Here is a 19,084-nt window from a genome sequence, read left to right as displayed (position 1 = left end):
TCTCTGGCAGTCTTTAAGAGAAGGCTGGACAAATACTTCACTGAGCTCATTTGAGTCCAATTACCTCCTGCCCATGGCAGGGGACTGGAATTGATGATCTTATAGGTCTCTTCCGGTCCTTCTTTTTATGATTCTATAATTCTATGGTTAATCTGCCTTTGGTGATGTATGGGGGGTGGTATACGTGCCCCTATATCTGTGCCAACAGCAGGGCATGGGGCACAGGACTGCATCCTGGACGGAGCCAGGGCCTGGCTGCAGCAGGGGGTGGTTCTGGCAGCACAGAGCTGTGCCCCCCCACTGTTAGTACTTACTTGTTGCCTATGATTATAAGGCTTGCACATGCACATACACAGAATACAGAATTGAAGGTGTATATACACCAGCTTTTAAATTGATGAAGGAGAAAAGCCTAAAATTCTTGCCCAAATTTGTCTTTGCTTTGCATTAAAGCATGCAACCCATGAACAGGAAAGACGACAAACTCCAAGTAACAAAAGTGAACTGCCCTTTCAAAACAGAGCACTTCCCTCATTATAAGCATCTCTTATCTATAAATGTAGCAGTACTTTGTAAAGTGTTTAATAATCACATTCAACTTTACTACACAGTCTCGCTATAACATTCAAAATTATTTGGCTCTCAAAAAAAATTACTAATGAGTCTAATCTACAACTTCATTATTAAAGGGGCAGTTTGGAGTCGGCCCTCAGGTCTACAAATTAGTATAGAAAGTAGTGGCTGCAGGTTATATCATGTCAAATGTTTCTATTAATTAATAGAAATAATCCTGGAGGCAGAGCCAGACACAAGATGATACAGTATTTCCAATGTATTTGTGGTAAGATCACCTAAACATTTTTAAAACATGCATGGTAGTGCTTTAGCATTAGGAGTGTGACTGTAGTCCTAATGGGGAAAAAAAAACAATGGAAAATTATCTTTTTGAAAGCATATTTTTCAATGACAAAAATAACCAGAAATAGCTATTGTTAAATAGCTTTCAATAGACTGATACTCATAGAAACCAAATTCAATCTACTTTGGAAAAGATCTTTCCTGATACCCTGGCTGCTAAGTCACAATGTTGCTGTAACTCAATTACGGATGATGCTTGTGTAAGAAGAGCCTTTGCTGGAGGAGGATTTGTCTAATCTGAGACCTAACTCTATAATTTTCTTAATAAAGACAAACCAATCTTGGAGGCACTTCCTTTATTTAAAAGGGAGGGATGCTATAGTAAGGACCTACCTAAATTGCAGTGGAAGTTTGGGGCACAGCTGTGCCTTTAATCTTGCTCTTTTCGCTCCCTTCTCTCCCCTTCTCCTTATCACTGAGCGGCCAAGAGGCAATTAATGCGGTGGTTTTTGCCTCTTGGCCACTCAGTGGGAAGGGGAGGAGGGGGAGGGCATAAAGAGTGAGATTTAAGGCACTGCTGCACCACAAACTACCACCACAATTTAGGTAGGTCCCTAGCTATAAGTGTGCAGTGGAACCTAAACCCTAATACCACAGAAATGTTGGAATTCTTCAGCTGTACATTTTAAGATTGTGCCTCATACAAATGTAACCTAATAAATCAATTTTATTCATACAGCAATCCTAATTATTCACTTTTACTGGTGAATAAATACTGTATCAAACCCCCAGGGCATTTTCTAACAGCTCTTCCAAAGACTTACACAGAAGGTAAAGATCAGCAATTTCAACACTTTACATGGACTTAAAAGTAAGCCTAGCAGTAGGCATGCAGACACAGTTAGTACAGGGAATTTAAATTCGATATGTCTTGTTATACCTCCTTGTAAAATAAATCTTTTCCTTGCTCTAAGTATAAAAAAATTATGTAAATAACAAACTTCTTGCTAATTCTAAAATTATTGGCTCTGTTGTACTAAAAAAACCCCAAACTCTTTTCTATGTTCTCGGTAAATCTACTTATTGAGACTCACCTGAGTAAAATGCCTGTATGGATTTTTTCCCCCACACAAATTAATTCCTCAAAACAAAGCATCTTGCACCTCCCTAAATCCAACTATCACAAACTCCGCATTGTCAGAATCACAATCTGTGCATTTTAATATGGACCTTTTGTATTCAGCTTGCTCAGCATGCAGCTCCACTGAGCTACCCAATAGGTACACACTGAAATAAACAAATAAAGTGTGAAATAAACACTTGTCCTCCTCAGTGCCTTACTTAGGCTTATCCTCTAGAGACATGCAGCCCAAACCCATGTCTTGAAAGAGAATGGAGGCCTAGAATCCTATCTTCAGTGAACGAACAAAGCACATTCTTTCCTCTTCAACATAAGGGGTGGTCATGCCTCCTTTCTAAAAACTATGCATAACTGGAGCCCTTCTCCAAGAAGTAGGAGTTGGTGGTACCCTCTTTTAAACAGCAGCCTGCAAGCTAGAGCACTTCCCCGGAAAGTGGGAAACCCCACCTCTAGACAGTCTTCTACTTCTGGGGAACTGTCATAACCACAAAGGTCTGACTCTAGGCCATTCTCAGTAGAAGTACGCTCTGCCTTTATTGAAACTGGCCACACTGTAGAAGTTCAATAGACTAATCGAATAAGCACATTATGGAACATAGCTATGCAGCCTAGTGATTATGGCATGCAGCTGGGAAGGGGAAGTCTTGTATTTTGGTCCCCGTTTCAGTATTTTATCCCTTGAGGCTGCATCCAGACAAGTGCGGGCATTTGTTTCTCCGGGAACAAGTAGCAGCAGCACACCTTGTGCCCCTGCTGCTTGTCCCTAGAGAATGACCATGCTATGTGCACTCTGGCACACAGCAGGCTACCCCAAGATAGGTAGGGGAGGCTACCCCAGGTGGGGTAGAGGAGGCTGGGGCCAGCAACTGTGCTGGTCCCAGCAGCCTTATCTGGAGCCCTGGGGGCCTCAGGGAGCTACAGCTGCAGTGTTCCTGCAGCTGGGAGCCTGGCCGGCAAACAGAGTGTGGCTCCAGCTGGCCAGGCTCCAGTTTTGGGTGGCACACACTGTATCACCCTGCTTTTTTTTGGCATGGATTTTTTGACCCCGGAATCTCCCCTGGGGTCACCCCCCACCCAGCGCTGCAAGGTAGCAGCATAGAAAACACCTGCATGTGAGGTCTGGACTTCTGTATTCATCTGGATGCGGCCTGACTGCTTAATAAGAGCTATAGGAACAGTTTTGAAATCCTGGAATAGAACCTAATGCTTCTGCTTTCCTGGTGAATTTTCTAACCATTAGGCTACAGTTTTATGATCCCTCTTGCACTCTTTTTCTGGACTCGTGAAGCTTGATTTTCTTTCTATAAATGATCCAGCTTCAACAGGAGCCCCCTAATCTAGCTTAAGCCTAACAGCCCTTAAGCCTTAAGCGTAACAGCCCATAGTCAGAAGAAGAAACTGAAACTACGTCCCCCATTTTCTAGACAAATGTTCAACCCACTAGGCTAGGGGCCTAGAAGAGGGGCACCACCAACTCCTTCCCATTTTAGAAGCCCAGTACTCTCAACTTTCTTAGAGGTGTCTGAAGAACCTCTCTCAGAGATTGACCAGAATTTGGTGGAGGAACACTTAGGGCGTTTTTACCTGTGTTCCAGGCGTGGGGCACTTTAATTAGAGAGGCTCTGAGAGCCCCTCTAAAGTGCCTGCATCATCTCATGCATCAGCATCCTCACACTTCAAAATGGCGGTGGGGGTGCATTAATGAAAGCTCATCCAATGAGCTTTCGTTGAAGTGTCCCTGCCTCCATTTTGAAGAGGGAGAATGCTGATACAGAAGTCACAGAGGCTGGCTGGAGCATGCTAATTAGCACACACTAGCAGACAAGATTAATCTATTGAGTCCGCTCTAATGTGCTGTAATTACAGTGCATCAGCACAGCCTCCCTTCACATCTACAGGCACCCTTAGGTTTCTGGAATCTGATCAGGCTTAAGCAAGTACTACATACCAGTAAGTACTAAGCTGCTTACACTGCATTAATTCTCAGTATGCACAACTGTATGTATCTGGAAAACTTTGAAGACAAATGTTAAGACTTATGGAGTATAGGTGAATCAAAGTCCAGCAGCCCAGTGGATACTTTCAGAATCATAAATTCAGGGAATGTCTATACAGCACTCAGCTGTGGGGTGTAGAGCTATCTTAAGTGAGCTCTGTGACCCAAGAAGTGAGGTGGGCTGAATTCTAGCCTAAGGTTTTGGTGGGGAACACTTTGCAGGGCTCAGCATGAGCATGTGTTGCTGCTGAAAACAGCTTCACAAGCAGAACATCTAGATGTCCTTTTCAACCCAGAGGCAGATGGCAGTCTGGGTCTGGCAGCAGGGTGCAGAAGCTGTTCCTGATTGGTTCCCTGCTTGGCTAATTTTATTGGATAATTGTCAGTCCCTGTGTTCATTACTATAGTTTTGTTAGTTTTGTTGCAAGGATGCCTGACTGCCTGAGGAGAAAAAGTGAGGCTCAGAAAGCTGGGTGTAGAATAAGAGTAGATCCAGGCAGGAGTAGAGGGAAAAGAGTAGTCCATATTTTCATAGTTGGTAGGGTCAGAAAGGACCTGAGCAGATCATCAAGTCCGACCCCCTGCCATGGGCAGGAAAGGATGCTGGGGTCAAACAACCCTGGCTCGGTGATTATCTAGCCTGCTCTTGAAGACCCCCAGGGTAGGAGCGAGCACCACTTCCCTTGGAAGTTGGTTCCAGCTCCTAGCCACCCTGACTGTGAAGTAGTGCCTCCTGATATCTAGCCTGAATCTACTCTTTGTCAATTTATGGCCATTGTTCCTTGCTACCCCGGTTGTGCTCGGGGAAACAGGGACTCTCTCATTGCCTGCTGGTCCCCCTTGGTCAGTTTACAGCCGGCCACCAGATCCCCTCTCAGCCTTCTCTTGTGGAGGCTGAACAGGTTCAGGTCCCCTAGCCTCTCCTCATAGGGCCTGCCCTGCTGACCCCTGATCATGCGAGTGGCCCTCCTCTGGACCCTCTCGATGCTGGCCACATCCCTCCTGAAGTGCGGTGCCCAGAACTGGACACAGTACTCCAACTGTGGCATGACCAACGTCGCATTGAAGGGGAGGATCGCCTCCTTGGACCTGCCTGTGATGCATCTGTGGATGCATGACAAAGTGCGGTTAGCCTTCCTGACCGTGTCCCCACATTGGTGGCCCATGTTCATGTTGGAATCAATAATGACTCCAAGATCCTTTTCTGCCTCTGTGCTGACAAGAAGGGAGTTCCCCAGCCTGTAGGTATGCTGCTGGTTCTTCCTCCCCAGGTGCAGTACCTTGCACTTGTAAATATTGAAACCCAACCTGTTCTCATCTGCCCACCCCTGTAACCTGTCCAGATCTAATTGCAGCCTGTCCCTCTCCTCTAGCGTGCCCACTTCTCCCCACCTTAGTGTCGTCCGCGAATTTGAACAAGGTGCTTTTCACCCCCTCGTCCAAGTCGCTGATGAAGATGTTGAACAGTGTGGGCCAGAGGACTGAGCCCTGGAGAACCCCACTGCCCACATCCCTCCAGATCAAAAATGACCCATCCACCACCACCACTCTCTGGGTGCGGCCCTCCAATCAATTTGCAACCCATCTGACTGTGTAGGCATCGACACCACAGTCCCCTAATTTTTTAATGAGGGTGGGGTGAGAGACAGTGTCAAAGGCCTTCCAAAAGTCCAGAAAGACTACGTCCACCACAACACCTGCGTCCAAGGATTTTGTGACCTGGTCAGAGAAGGCCACCAGGTTGGTCTGACAGGACCTGCCTCTAATGAACCCATGTTGATTGCCCCCAAGCATAATCTCCCCTGCTGGTCCCTCGAAGATGTGCTCCTGGATAATTTTCTCAAAGAGCTTCCCCAGGACTGAGGTAACACTAATGGGCCTATAGTTTCCTGGGTCCTCCTTCCTCCTTTTGAAAACAGGGACCACATTGGCCCTTTTCCAGTCCTCTGGCACCTCGCCAGAGCACCATGAGTGATCATAAAGTTGTGCCAGGGGTCCCGCAATGACCTCTGCCAATTCCCTCAGCACTCTGGGGTGGAGATCACCAGGACCTGCTGATTTGAACACATCTAGTCCCACCAGAAGTTCCCTGACTAGGTCCTCACTGACCCTGGGCCTGGCTGCGCCACCCCTGGGTCCATCCGGGATCCCGGCGCAGGGGGATGACCCAGTCCCTGCTCAGAAAAGTGGAGGCAAAGAAATTGGAGGAAGAAAGAACAGAGGGAATTGCAGTGGCACAAAAAAGAATATTTGTTTGAAGCAGACAGGTCCTTGCTGTGCTGTTTGGGACCTTAGCACTTTAATTCCTCCCTCAGCCTTCCTGGGAGCTGACTGAAAAGAAGGAGCTTTTTGAGGCAGGATTGCTATGGATCATTGGGGAAGCCAGGGACAGAGAAGAGCCAGGGTCTCAAAACTAGATGTCTACCCCTTGTGAAAATGTACCAGGGCTGGCTTCCTTCAGGAAAGGGAAATCGTATTGAGGCTTCTTCTTAAGCATAATAATAAGCTGAGCTTCCCCTCCAAATGGGGTGATCTGTGGCAAGCTTCAGAACCAGGAGCAATAGAGCTGAGGTCTCAGCCAAGCCTGTTTTCTTTCATGCACTGCTGCATTAAGACAGCTGTACTGCTTCTAGGCCCAGACATAGAACTGGGTATCCCAGTATTGAGATACACTTTTTTACATCTAAAGTCTGCTTAAGACATAATTTACATTTCTAAATCCTTTACTGGATTAGGCCTTCTCTCTCTCTCTTCTGGTCTAAAAAAGCTGTGCTGGTCTGTGAAGCGTTGAGGAGAGTAGACTGCTTGGTATTGTGCAACTGCAATTACACTACTTGAAAAAGTGCTGCACTTGAAAGTTGCAAAGTCTGTCTTATCTAATCTACTGGAAGCCAATAATCATAATGGTTAATTGAGGCGGGAAGGTGAATGTAAGAGAGGTATAAAATATATGGAAATAAAGAGCTAACTAATAATTTCTAGGGCACTTACAGATGTGGAAAAAAACCCCAAACAAACGGCTCTTTACTTCCAGCTTGGTGCACCCCTGCACCAAGTGCAGCACGTGCCCAGATGAGGCATCACATTATTTTGACCTGGCTTGCCAAATGTCTGTATGGATCAGGAGTTTCACTGGTGGTTTTTGGCACTTATCTAATAGTTGATTGAATCAGCTTTAGATAAAATTGCCAAAAAGCCCCGCTGAAACACCCAATCTATACAGACACTGGGGAGCCAGGTCAAACTAATGAGATGCCTCTTCCAGTAAAGCGATGGGGGGTTTTTCTTCACATCTGTTAGTGCCCCTAAAGTAGCTGAATATTATAATTTATAAAACTGCAAACATATATGCACCCAAAAATATAACGTATGAATTCATTTCTGAGAGAAGTGGAACATCTGCAGTTTCCATGAACTAATGTGAATGTGTATTTAAAAAAAAAATTAAAAATATATATTGTAACATATGAATGAAGAAGAAAGATTAACATGAATTGCTTGTGAGCAGTTATTACAAATATTTGACGTTATTAAGTACTGCAACATTATGACTAGGATAATTACCTGCACCTGTTTTTCCGTAATTAAACGGTTGTGTACATCATTACATTTTCAGTGAGGTCCAGACGATATTTTCTTTTGCTTTGTACTACTGAAATGCAGTTGATTAGAAATGTTGTGACTTCTAGATGAAGAATGCATTACTTCAGCTTTTGGGAGAAATAACTATATTGCTTTAAATCACAGCACAAAAGTACTGAGATCTTTAATTCAGCACATGGAATTCATGAAAGAATTTTAATTGCTTTTTTCTACAGTTCTGCAAGCATGTATGGTCAAATTAGGATACTGTCTAATATTTTGGAAAATCTGACTGTTTCACAAATAAAATGACTTGTATCATATGAATAATAAGCTCAGGCAGTCACAACACTTTGACAAGATATACTGCCACATATTTTCTTCAATCTTCAGGTGAGCTAAATTCTAGGGGTCTTGGTTTGGAGATGATATTGAGAGAAAAGGAGAAACAGATGATATTGAGAGAAATGGTTAATAGGAGAGGCTGATACATACTGGGTATGTCTATACATGCAGTTAATGCAACTGAATATACTCTGGCTCCAGATACCACTTGTATCTGATGGGACGGGACTATCCTGCAGTGTAGTAAATTAAACTACTGTGCCTTATCTGCCGTGCACGTGTAGACAGTGCTGCTTTACTGAGCAGCAAATTAGTCTGCTGCGCAGTGAAGTTCCTCACGTAGATATGCCCACTGCCTTCTGAATGTGGTGATTTGGACTGAGTTTACTGCTTTGAATTAAAAAAAAAATACTACTGACATCTACATAATACTCGAAGAAAATATTTTATATTCATTATTTTTCTCTTTCAGATAGCTTTTGTACATCTCTACTGAGTATCATAACGAGGATAATACACAGGATAATACCTACCATGTAATCATGTTATTTAAATAATGGGATCACAGATCCCTACTGATAAAAAAGAAGAAGAAAGTTTCAGATACTAAAAAGGTTTTGTTCCTAAATCAAGTTTGAGATTTTTTGGCAGCCTAGGGACTTGGCCTTTGGCATCAACAATGAAGTAGATTTATCCTTGCCATATATTTCCAAGTAATTTCAAATTCAGCCCAAAGAACTAGCTCTCTATGAATGGCAGGTTTGTTAAACAGCTCTATGATGTAGCATCCAATGACCTGTGCCTCAAATTACAGTGACTTTCTGGCTGCTTTTCCTAAAACCACAGCTCCAGCTGTTAACAAAATACTGTCAGCCATCAGTGCTTGCCAACAAATTAAGTGCTAGAAAAAGTGATGAGCAAAATCTTTTTAATCTCCCACAAATCTGATTGGGACAAGAATTCCCTCTTTAATTTCTCCATCAATCCTTAAAACAATATGCCAAGGAAACAGCTCCCTGGAGGATAATATTGTTTGCTTCTAAAGAGGGATGAAGGAGTCCATTCCCTGCTCACCTGCTTTACTAACTTGATTACTGTCATCTAGAACAACTGTCTTAAAAGATAACTGGAAATAACTGACTTGAGGTTTGGCAATGGAGGCACTCACATCACACACTTTAAACTCAGAGACACTAAGAAAGGTTTTGATCCATCCCTTATTAATTTCTAAATAGCAGGATGAATTATAAGTAATCCAGTGGGACTAACCATGAGAACGAAGAAAAGAGCCCTGAAGTCCACAACAGATTAAGGTCTCCATTCCCCCATGAAAAGATTAACTATTAGTAAGCAAATAAGACCTATTCAGGACACCTCTGACCATTCCCCTTCCTCCTAATCAAGGTGCTGTGCTGGCACTGGAAATGAGACTGTAGCAGAGGCAGTCAATCTGCACACTAGATTTAACCAAGATAGATCAGGTAGCAATAGCAGTGAAGCCATAGTGGCATGAGCTTCAACTACTAAGTAAGAAATCAGGTATTTCCTGATTTTTTATAAAAATAAAATATAATTATTTTATTATTATATCTTATTTTACTGTCAAATTTATTGTATTGTTTTAGCAAAAACTGTAAATAAGCTACTACATAAGGTTTGTACTACACAGAACATAAATTATAGGAAATGCTTTCCATTACATTAGCAACAAGTTGAGAAACTGTACTAATGAAATGGTCCAGAAAATATGCTATCATATGTGCCAAGGCTAATGGACAAGAACCAGCTCAAAAAAGAATCTGCAAAAACACTCTTAACTGAAGTTGATGAACTCTGTCTAGCACAGAGGTCAAATCCCAGCACACAGTCAACAGAAATACTTGTGTTGAAGTTATGTCCTAACTTACTCGAAGGAAACGTAGAGAAGGGGAAAGAATTTTAGTGCAAGTAAGTGTTCACACTTGGTCCAATTCTACTGTTCATACCAGCATATGGCAATAGTAACTAATACATATGATAGACTGATAAATGGATCTTAGTATAAGTAATTTTCTCTAATAGGATTTTAAGTAATTTTTAAAAACATTTTCTCTTTTACAAAAAATAAGCAAGTAGCATTTTTTCTCTTATGAGGGAAAAGCTATTAATAGATTTTTAAGCCAGCCACCAATGCACAATATTAAGAGTTTTAAGGCACTAATTGACTTGGACATTAATGAAATAATAGCACAACAGTCTCTAATGGAATTAGGCCAGATGTGCATATTTATATGGCAATAAATTTATTAATGATTGTAATACATTGTAGCACCTTAATACCTAGGAAGTGCTGAACTATAAAAACCATTGATCATAGGAGGTGCCGTGTTTATTTTTGGCATCATTAGGTGTGTGGACATGAAATTGCAATATTTAGAAATGGAAAGGAGGTTCTAAGCTAGGCTGCTAGGCCAACATCAGAGGAGGCAGAAGTCAGGAGTAGAGGGCATACTGAAAAATACATACCCTTGAAAATAATCACTGGAGACTATTATGGCAATGGCTATTTTCAACCCTGAGGCATAGTTCTTTATGCTTGTGTGTAGATAGGTGGGATGGGAATGAGGGTATTTCATGGCAGGAATAAATTAGTACTGTAGCAGAATTTAGGGCCTGTTGCCATGGAATTTGATCCCATTGGGCCTCAGAGCAAAAGAAGGCTATCCATTGGATACTATATTTAAAAGGCATTTTGTTTGATTAAGAAAAAAATAATTGCAGCATTGTGTATCTGTATCCCATTTTTGTGTTTCTCATTGTTTTTCTTCACAATCTTTTTTATTTAGAATCTCATTTAATTCATATTTTGAAAAATACTTAACGTTGTTTTTCTCTTTTGAATCTTTCTCTATGGAAGATTTCTGTCCATTCGTTTAGTTCTAGCTAACATTTATATTCCTTCATTCTAATTTCATTCTCTTCTCTACCTTTAAAGAGCATTGTTTTAAATTGCCTCAAATGGTTTAAGCACAAGAAAATGAAACTTTCTTTTGCAAAATGCCCTGTCACAACAGTTAGCTGAGTACTCTAAGATTTAAAGAAAGCAATGTTCTACCCACAGCACTGTCATGAAATACTAACCAACTCTCCAAGCTAAAATAAAAAGAAAGATCCAAACAAAAACAAACCTGATGGCATCCATGGATCAGACGAGGGATTTACCAACGTGTGCACCTGGTCCCAGTTAAGATCATCATCCACAGACTGAGTGTACCCACAGGAGCTCAATGGCTCATCAAAGGAACAACATCCTATACAAAATACAAAAGTAAAAGTTACACTAAGAAAGTAAATATCAAATAATCTATATATTTAATATAGATTCAGTTAGATATCAAGCTGAATTTGAGTATGTCTATTTTTAGCAGAAATGTTCATGTGAGAAAGTGAGAAAACCTTTACAAAACATCTCTAAATTGTTTCTAAAACATTATTAAATCCAGCAATAGTTTCCAAAATACTTTAAAAGGAAACAAGGGACTTATATGTTTAACAATCCAAGAATATTTGGTTCATTATTTTCCTAGTAGTAACTGATTTAATAGGAAATAGAACTTTCTCCTCTCTGCGGTAAACAAAATCAACTGGGGAAAAAATGTAATTCAGAATTTAGGCAGTATTTCTCTTATAAGTTGGTCATTTAGCATGAAAACAAAGAGTCCAAAAGGATCTTCAAAATTACTTAATCCAACTAGTGATAACTTTGTCAGTGGGCAGTGGCTGGAACCAAGGTGCCTGAGCCTACAGTTCAAACCTTTTGGACCATGCAGAAGAGAAAGGAAAAGGGAAAAAAATCCACAGGCTTTAAGAAAACTCTCCAAAAGTAACCAGAGTTGTGTTTTCTTTCCCCTCCTGTCCCTGTCCCTTTTTCTCAATTGTCATCAAAAGAAGGATCCTTGGTTCAAGAGACTAGACCATTCCAACATGGGGAAGAGAAAAGAAAAATCTCAGCAATTAATCAGAAAGAAACCTAAAATTTCCATTCACAATTACAGTTTTGTCAGCGTTATTTGTTTAATAGAGCTATTTCTTTCTTCAACTATCTAGAGAATACTGCACTATTAACAAAGTAAAGCTTCAGCAATCATAAAAGAATGGGGAAATTCTTTGTTTCTTTCCTCAGGTGTATAATGAAACTTTTCTAGAACCAACTACCTCTGAAGTTTGGCATTTCACTTCAATGAAAAAATATGCTTTTTCTTTAGAAAAAAAAATCAGCTTTAGCCATGTGCACTTCAGCCCATGTTAGAACAGGTGCTGCAGTTGTTCCTACAATACTAGACTTCAGGGCTGAATGCAAAAATTTCAGGGTGTTAGGGGGAAGTTAAACTGGATCAAAATGGCTGCCCAATATCAGGTAAGTCGGCATGGGGGAGCTAGTGGTGGGGCTGTGGGGTCCAGGAGGCTGGAGGGAATAGGCAGTCCACCAGGGGAAGGGAAAGCAGTGCAACCCATGAGGTGGAGGGCAGAAGCGACCCATGGGTGGGTAGGACCAGTGAACCTAAGTGAGTGGGCAAGAACCTACTTAAATCGTGCCGAGACAAGAGGTTTTTTGTAGCCTGCTCACGGCACACAGAGACAATTTCATAGGCATTTTGTGGCAGCCTTGCCCATTAGCACTGATTGGTGGAGAGGACCCAGTGGGCAGGAGAGATGAGGGGATGGCTGCCATCTTGATTGCTGGCTGCCCTTCATGCAGCCACTCCCCTCTACACTGATTAGTGAAGAGACCCTAATTGGGGGGACGAGAGACAAGGGGGCAGCTCCCATCTTGATTGCTGGCTGCCCTTTGTGCAGCCCTGCCCCTTAGTGCTGATTGGTAGAGAGGCCCCAGCGGGGAGGAGAGATGGGGTGCAAATGCCATCTTGATAGCTGGCTGTCCTTTGTGCTGTCCCACCCCTCACCGCTGATTGGCAGAGAGGTCCCAGTGGTGGGGAGGACAGATGAGGTTTCAGCCATTACCTTCATGCCACCATGCTGGCCAGTGCCTTTCCCTCCCAACAGCAAGGACTGCTGGCTTCACCAGAGAGCCAGCATTTTATTTTTATTGATTTTTGTTGTTACTGATTTTATGTATTTTGCAGACAATCCTATATTCTGCGGTTTCCACAAAATCCACACAACCACAAATTAAGTAGGTCCCTATTAATGACCCCCTATCCTTTTAATGGTCTTGATGTTCCCTTATTCAAAACACCTTTTCTTCTGCAGTTTGGCTGTCTGTTCGCCATTTCTGGTGATGCTTCTCTTCTATTTCAGAGCCCTGAAGACTGCTCTTAGCTCTAACTAAAAACCTTAACTCAGGTGTGGTAATATTAACTCAAGGTGGAGAAATGACTGACAGTGAAGTATTGGAGGCACTGTCAATAGACTCAAGATGGATAGATTTTGTTTTATGAGTCTGAGTAAGAGACGTACATTTAACTATAATGAATATGGGACTAATGACAATCTCTTTTCGACTCCTGACACTTTTTTTTTTTTTTTTTTTTTTTTTTTTACTTAGGTTGTATTTTTTTTAAATTTATATATAATCTAACAAATGTGTGCACATTCCAATAGTTATATTTGTTTTTGCTTTGTTCTTAAAATGAATAGTATAGGGCTAGCCCCACAAGTATACTAGTAAACCTCCTGGTTTCTCTAACTGGAGCTGGAGAAAAATATGTTGAGTTATATGCGATGATGTGCCATACCATCTGCCACTCACTTTTCAAATTCTTAGATGCACTTATGCCTGTGTCTACAGACATAAGATAAAAATTTGCCACCCTTCACTGAAAAAGGCGTCAGTTTAATTATATATTAAAAAAAGAAAATCTTTAGAAAACATTTCTAAATTGTGTCTAGAATATTATATCTGGTAGTAGTTTCCAAAACACTTTATAGGGAAATAAACTTATATTTAATAACCCTGTTTCAGTGCAACTCAGTAGGATTACACTAATCTAGACATAGTACAGCCTTCCTATTATGTATACCTAACACAACAGTTGTGACGCATGTTTTGTAAGAATAGAAATTAATTTTCATTAATGACTATAAATGGTCTCTTTAAAGCGTATCTTTTCCCCTTAAATAATGCCATCTGTTTTCCTTTTATATGAATCTCAAACATATACCCTAATGGCATGGGCATAGGTCATCCCACACTGTTCTTAATTGTGTTTTATAGAAGAACCTTATTCATTAGCTCTAGGCATGTCAGAGAAATTAGCACCCCTGGACACTGCATCTTCCTGTATCACTTTTAAGCGTGGAAGTCTCAATTAGACATTCCACTGGGAACAGAAAACTCATTAAGGATCTTGCAGCACTAAACCGTAATATTTCACCTTGACAGCAACAGATATAAATTATCTCCCTTGCAAAGTTAAACAAAATCTAGAAAAAAGTAGATTTTTCTACAGCATAAAAAAAAGGACTTCCACTACATTTGTGGTGGGAGGTTTAGAATATTAGGCAAATATTTACTGTATGTTTGCAGTAATGTTTGCAAAAATATTACCTGATATAACAAAATCCTCCTACAAGCAAAACTTCAGCTAAGGAACAAGAGAACAGCCCTTGCATTGGATTTCTTGAAAACAGATATTCACGTATTTGGATGTAATTCCACGTGAGAAAAAGCCAGCAAGCAACAGAGACAGCATAGAGCAAGGGCCAGGTAACACTGCCAAAATATTTATAACCTAGTAAGCCTTTAGCAGTATATTAAGATCTACTGTCCAAACATAGGACTGATGAATTATAGTGCAACTCTCACATTACACAAAAGTGTTTATCACTTGAAAAAAAGTACATAAAAACTATACATTTGTACATACTGAACTTCAGGATGAGAACTGAGTTACAAAGGCCAACTTTTAAAAAACTGAAAATATTGTGAATTTCTCAAGGCTATTTAAACGTTTCTGTCCTCACAAATTATCATGATCACAATAAACATGGATAAATTGAACTGAAATAAGAAAACCTATTTGACTCTAGACCAGAATACTGGGGCACCCAAGGGTGCCCAGATGCTTTGAAGAGTGGTCCAAAATCTGAGGAGATAAAGAGAAAAGTGCAGGCTCAGGCTTTCCCCATCAGGCCCCTCCTCAAGGAGGTAAGCACTGTAATAAATTAGTTTTTGAAATAGGGATTCACAAAAGTTAATTCACAAAAGTGGAGAGGTGCCTCATGTCCAGGGATCTGGGTTTGCCACTTCCCATGGAAAAATGAAGTAAAATGCAGATTTTCCCCTTTACCAGAGTAAAATGTAGATTTCTCATTTTAGCAGAGAAAACTGCAGATTTTGCAGTTTTGTAACAAGCCCTCTGCAGGCTGGCAGAGTTCCTGCCTGCAGAGGGCAGGGAAGGAGTGGGAGAAGAGGGGTCAGGCAGGGGGTGCTATGTGCATGTATATGCACATGGCAGGCAGGCAGGCAGCCTGGAGTGCAGCTCCCACAGGTAAGTGGAGGGAGGAGAGGGAATTGAGGCCCCCCATAGGGAGGAAGGGAGAGGGTTGGGCAGTGCTGGGGCTATGGCTGCTGCCCAGCCAGGCAGTGTGTGGGGTTTCAGGCCTGGGGCCACAATGCATGGCCACAGGTCCCTGGTGGGGAGTGGGATGGGGCCACAGGCAGCTTGTCTGGGGGGTGCAGGGGCTGGGGACGGCTCCCCACCAGGGCACACACTCCTCGGGGGGTGGAGGGACCCACGTCCCCCAGATCTGTGCACACTGCCCGCCCTGCTGCTCTCCCGAGGGCCTCCATAGGACCGCGGCTACGACCCAGCGCTGCAGGAAACAGCGGGGCTGCACAGGAAAGCTACTTGCTGCTGCAAGATCCACGGTACTCTGGTGATGCATCCCCTGTGCACGGGGCTGCAGTGGGGGCAGCGGTGCGGGGTTGTGCTGCTCACTGCTGCTGTACACGCAAGGGATGTATCACCAGGGCACTGAGGAGCTCACAGCAGCAAGCAGCTTTCCTGCATGGCCCCACTGTTCCCTGGAGCACTGGGTCAAATCTGGAGCTGCAGAGGCCCTTGGGGAGGGCAGCAGGGAGGGAGCCCAAGCCCTCACTATGCACCTGCCCTGCCCCCACTCTGTTCACAGATCTGGGGGCATAGGTCCCACTGGAGTGTGTGCTGCAGCAGGGAGCTAGCCCCACCCCCTGCCCAAGCTCGCAGCAGGCAGGCAGCACGAGGGGAGCTGGGCTCTGCTCTGCTGCAGCAGCTGCTGCCTTCTGTTGGGGACTATGGACACAGGTCCCTGGCCCCATAGCTCTGACAGCTGGAAGACCCTGCAGCACGGCTGCAGGGGCAGGGGCTGTGAGGCAAAAAGGGGCACCAGCAGGGCTTGGGGAGCTGGGGGGAGGGAGTGAGGGACACCAGCAGGGCCAGGGGTCTGTGGGGGTGGAGTGAAGGGCACCAGCATGGCTGGGGGGGCTGTGCCCTTTAATTTTAATCCCAGATTTGGGGGGCGTTATCAGAGAATTTGCAATTTTTTAATCAGGAAAAACCAGGTTGAGAACCTAGAGATTGCTCTAGACAATCCCTCTGTCAATGAAGGAGTGTTTCTCGATATTCATTTGCTACTGTTTTCCTTCATGTCTCTTGAGAGAGTATTGTTAAACCAGACATGTCAGGATTGTTTTTTTGCCTGCTTTCCCTAAACCATGTTATTCTCTTAAATTATTTCTCTACATATTTCCTATTTATACCCTTCAAACCTGGTGGATTTATCAGCCTCTCCATATTTCTCTCTTGAATGTCAGGCCCACCTAATCTTCATACATGAACTGTTTGCAAAAGGGAAGCTTCTAACATGAACTTTGGCATTCCTTCCTCCATACTCCCAGTGTCCAGATATATGTAATAGCTATTGAGCAAGAGAATTACTGAAGAAGAGAAATGACTGAGTTGTATAAAATCTTTAACAGTAAGCTTCAATCATAAGCGATACGTAGCGGGTAACAGGGGGCATGTGCCCCACCTGAGATTTGCCACAGCCAAAGCTGCTGGCGGCTACTGCGGGTGGTGGCTGCCCTACGCAGCCACCAGCAGCCCTGGGTGGTCCCCACTCACTGCTGCTGACAGCATAGACAACAGCTGCAGGTGGTCCCTGCTTCCCCCCGCCCCCCCAACACCGATGCAGCCGCCTGTGGGCAGCCCCCGCTCAGCTTGCCTTCGCCGCCAATGTCATCGCGGCCATCTGTGGACAGTCCCCACTTGCTGCCACCACACCCCTGCTGCTGACATCGCTGCCTGCCGGTGGTCACCATGTTCCCCCAGCCTCAGGAAGCACGCGTTGTTCATGTTTTCAACTCATGCAGCTAGGGGCTGCATGCCATGTATTGCACATGGTTCTCCAGAGACCTGTGGTGCAGCCAGCACTCATCCTGTGGGCAGAGCAAACCCACCCCTCATCATCATGTGGGCAATGCAAGCTTCCCCTTTTCACCACCACCTACGCAACATAAGCCTCCTCCTCTGCCATTGTATGTGCACTGTGTCCTCACCTTTTTGTGCTTTCACATGGGCAGCGTGTCCTCTCCCTTCACTGTCACGCAAGTTGTTCAAGCCCTGCACGGCTGCCATATTATTGTATGTAGACTAAGCCAAAGGTAGAACAGACTTACACAAAAACTGACTTCTCAGGGTTTTGTAGATTAAATTGGTAACTATGGTAGAGAGGTACCTAGTGGTCATCCAGGAGTTATGCAGACTCAACTAAAAACACTGGGAAAATCTGAGAAACAAATTAATAGAGCTGCTGAATGAATGAATGAAGTATTGAAAATCAGGAACCATGATTGACTGAATGGTTCTTATTTGTTCTCCAATCATTCCAATGTTCACATTTAATTTCATTATAAATGAGATGAAACACTTTAGAAATGGGTCAAAACTGCTGGCACCAATGTAATTATATCATTGCCTACTCACACTGTACTTTTCTCCCCATTATTTGCTCATGGTATTATTACTGTACCTGACTTCCACCTGCTTAAAATAAAAATGGAATGCTTCCCTCCTGCATTGACCTTCTACTGTGCATTATACAGACAAGGGACAAAGACGACACAATAAAAATCCCTCAAAACATTCCCTCACATTATTCATTGTTCCAAAACTCCTATAACCAATAACTTCAGGGACTGATTACATTCCACTATAAGTATTAGATCTATTTTATTGAAAAAACTTTACTTTTCTGTTTACCAAGGTTCGTTTGAACCATCAACTATAAAAATGCAGATTCTTTCCCTTTCAAGTTTTTACCCCCTGCCCACCTGGGGCCAGCATCTGGCCACACACCCACTGCTCAAGTGGCAATAGGTAGGGGGAAATGCCTGGCAGGGGCTGCTCCCCCTTTCCCCTCCTGACACGTCAACTGGAGCCATGCAGGCCAAGGTTGGGGTTTAAACCCTTTCCCAGTCATATTCAGTGACCTGCCAGGGACTGGCTACTTTCCCCTCTTCAGCTCAGCTTCCCTCAGGCCTTCTGGCCACTGCTGAAGGGAAGGGAGGGCTTGCTCTAGTGCCCCACCAGCTTCTAGCTTGAGTCACAGGAGTCATGTGTCTACATTTCCGGAATCAAAAGTGAATGTTTATTCACTTGCTTCTCAGTTCAATCCACACAGGCTAGACAAAGAGATTTTTTTTCTATTAAGGTTATCTAATTTATGTTGTATTTCCTACAAATTTATGGATTTTTCAGAAGAATTAACTAATCAATCAATTACTTCTTGTTTTAAAAGCTAAGAACTAAAAACATTTTTTTTAATTATGACATTTTGGAATTAAATTATTCCACTGTTATTGCAATCTATGTTATACCTATGTCACCATGCAAACATATGATCACATAACAACACTAGGTCTAAATAACTACAGGTTCTGAAAACATTCTTCCAGAAGAAGCAGCATGTTAGCTCAACCTGGCTCCACAGCATCTGTATAGATAGGGCTTTTCAGCAGGGTTTTTTGGCACTTATCTAAAGCTAAGTCAATCAACTATTAAACTAAAGCACCATAAAGTCCCAATAAAGCACCTGATCTGTATCCCTGTATCCACTTTGTGGGGGCCGGGTGCAACTAACATGCTGCCTCTTCTGGGTATGTGCTGGGTTTGGTGCAGGAA

General features: G+C 43.0%; 1 protein-coding gene across 1 annotated transcript in view; it reads right to left on the bottom strand.

Moving 5' to 3' along the window:
• PTPRM (protein tyrosine phosphatase, receptor type M) overlaps positions 1–19,084 on the bottom strand; it is a 734,228-nt gene that overhangs the window by 534,204 nt on the left and 180,940 nt on the right. The window contains exon 2 of the mRNA XM_014519979.2: positions 11,090–11,212. Coding sequence (XP_014375465.1) covers positions 11,090–11,099 — 10 coding nt within the window. The 5' untranslated portion in view covers positions 11,100–11,212. The remainder of the gene's footprint in view (positions 1–11,089; positions 11,213–19,084) is intronic.

Source organism: Alligator sinensis, unplaced genomic scaffold (assembly GCF_000455745.1).
Source record: "Alligator sinensis unplaced genomic scaffold, ASM45574v1 scaffold597_1, whole genome shotgun sequence".
NCBI lineage: Eukaryota > Metazoa > Chordata > Crocodylia > Alligatoridae > Alligator > Alligator sinensis.
Note: the sequence above shows the minus strand (reverse complement) of the source record. Positions and strands in the feature narration are given on the sequence as shown.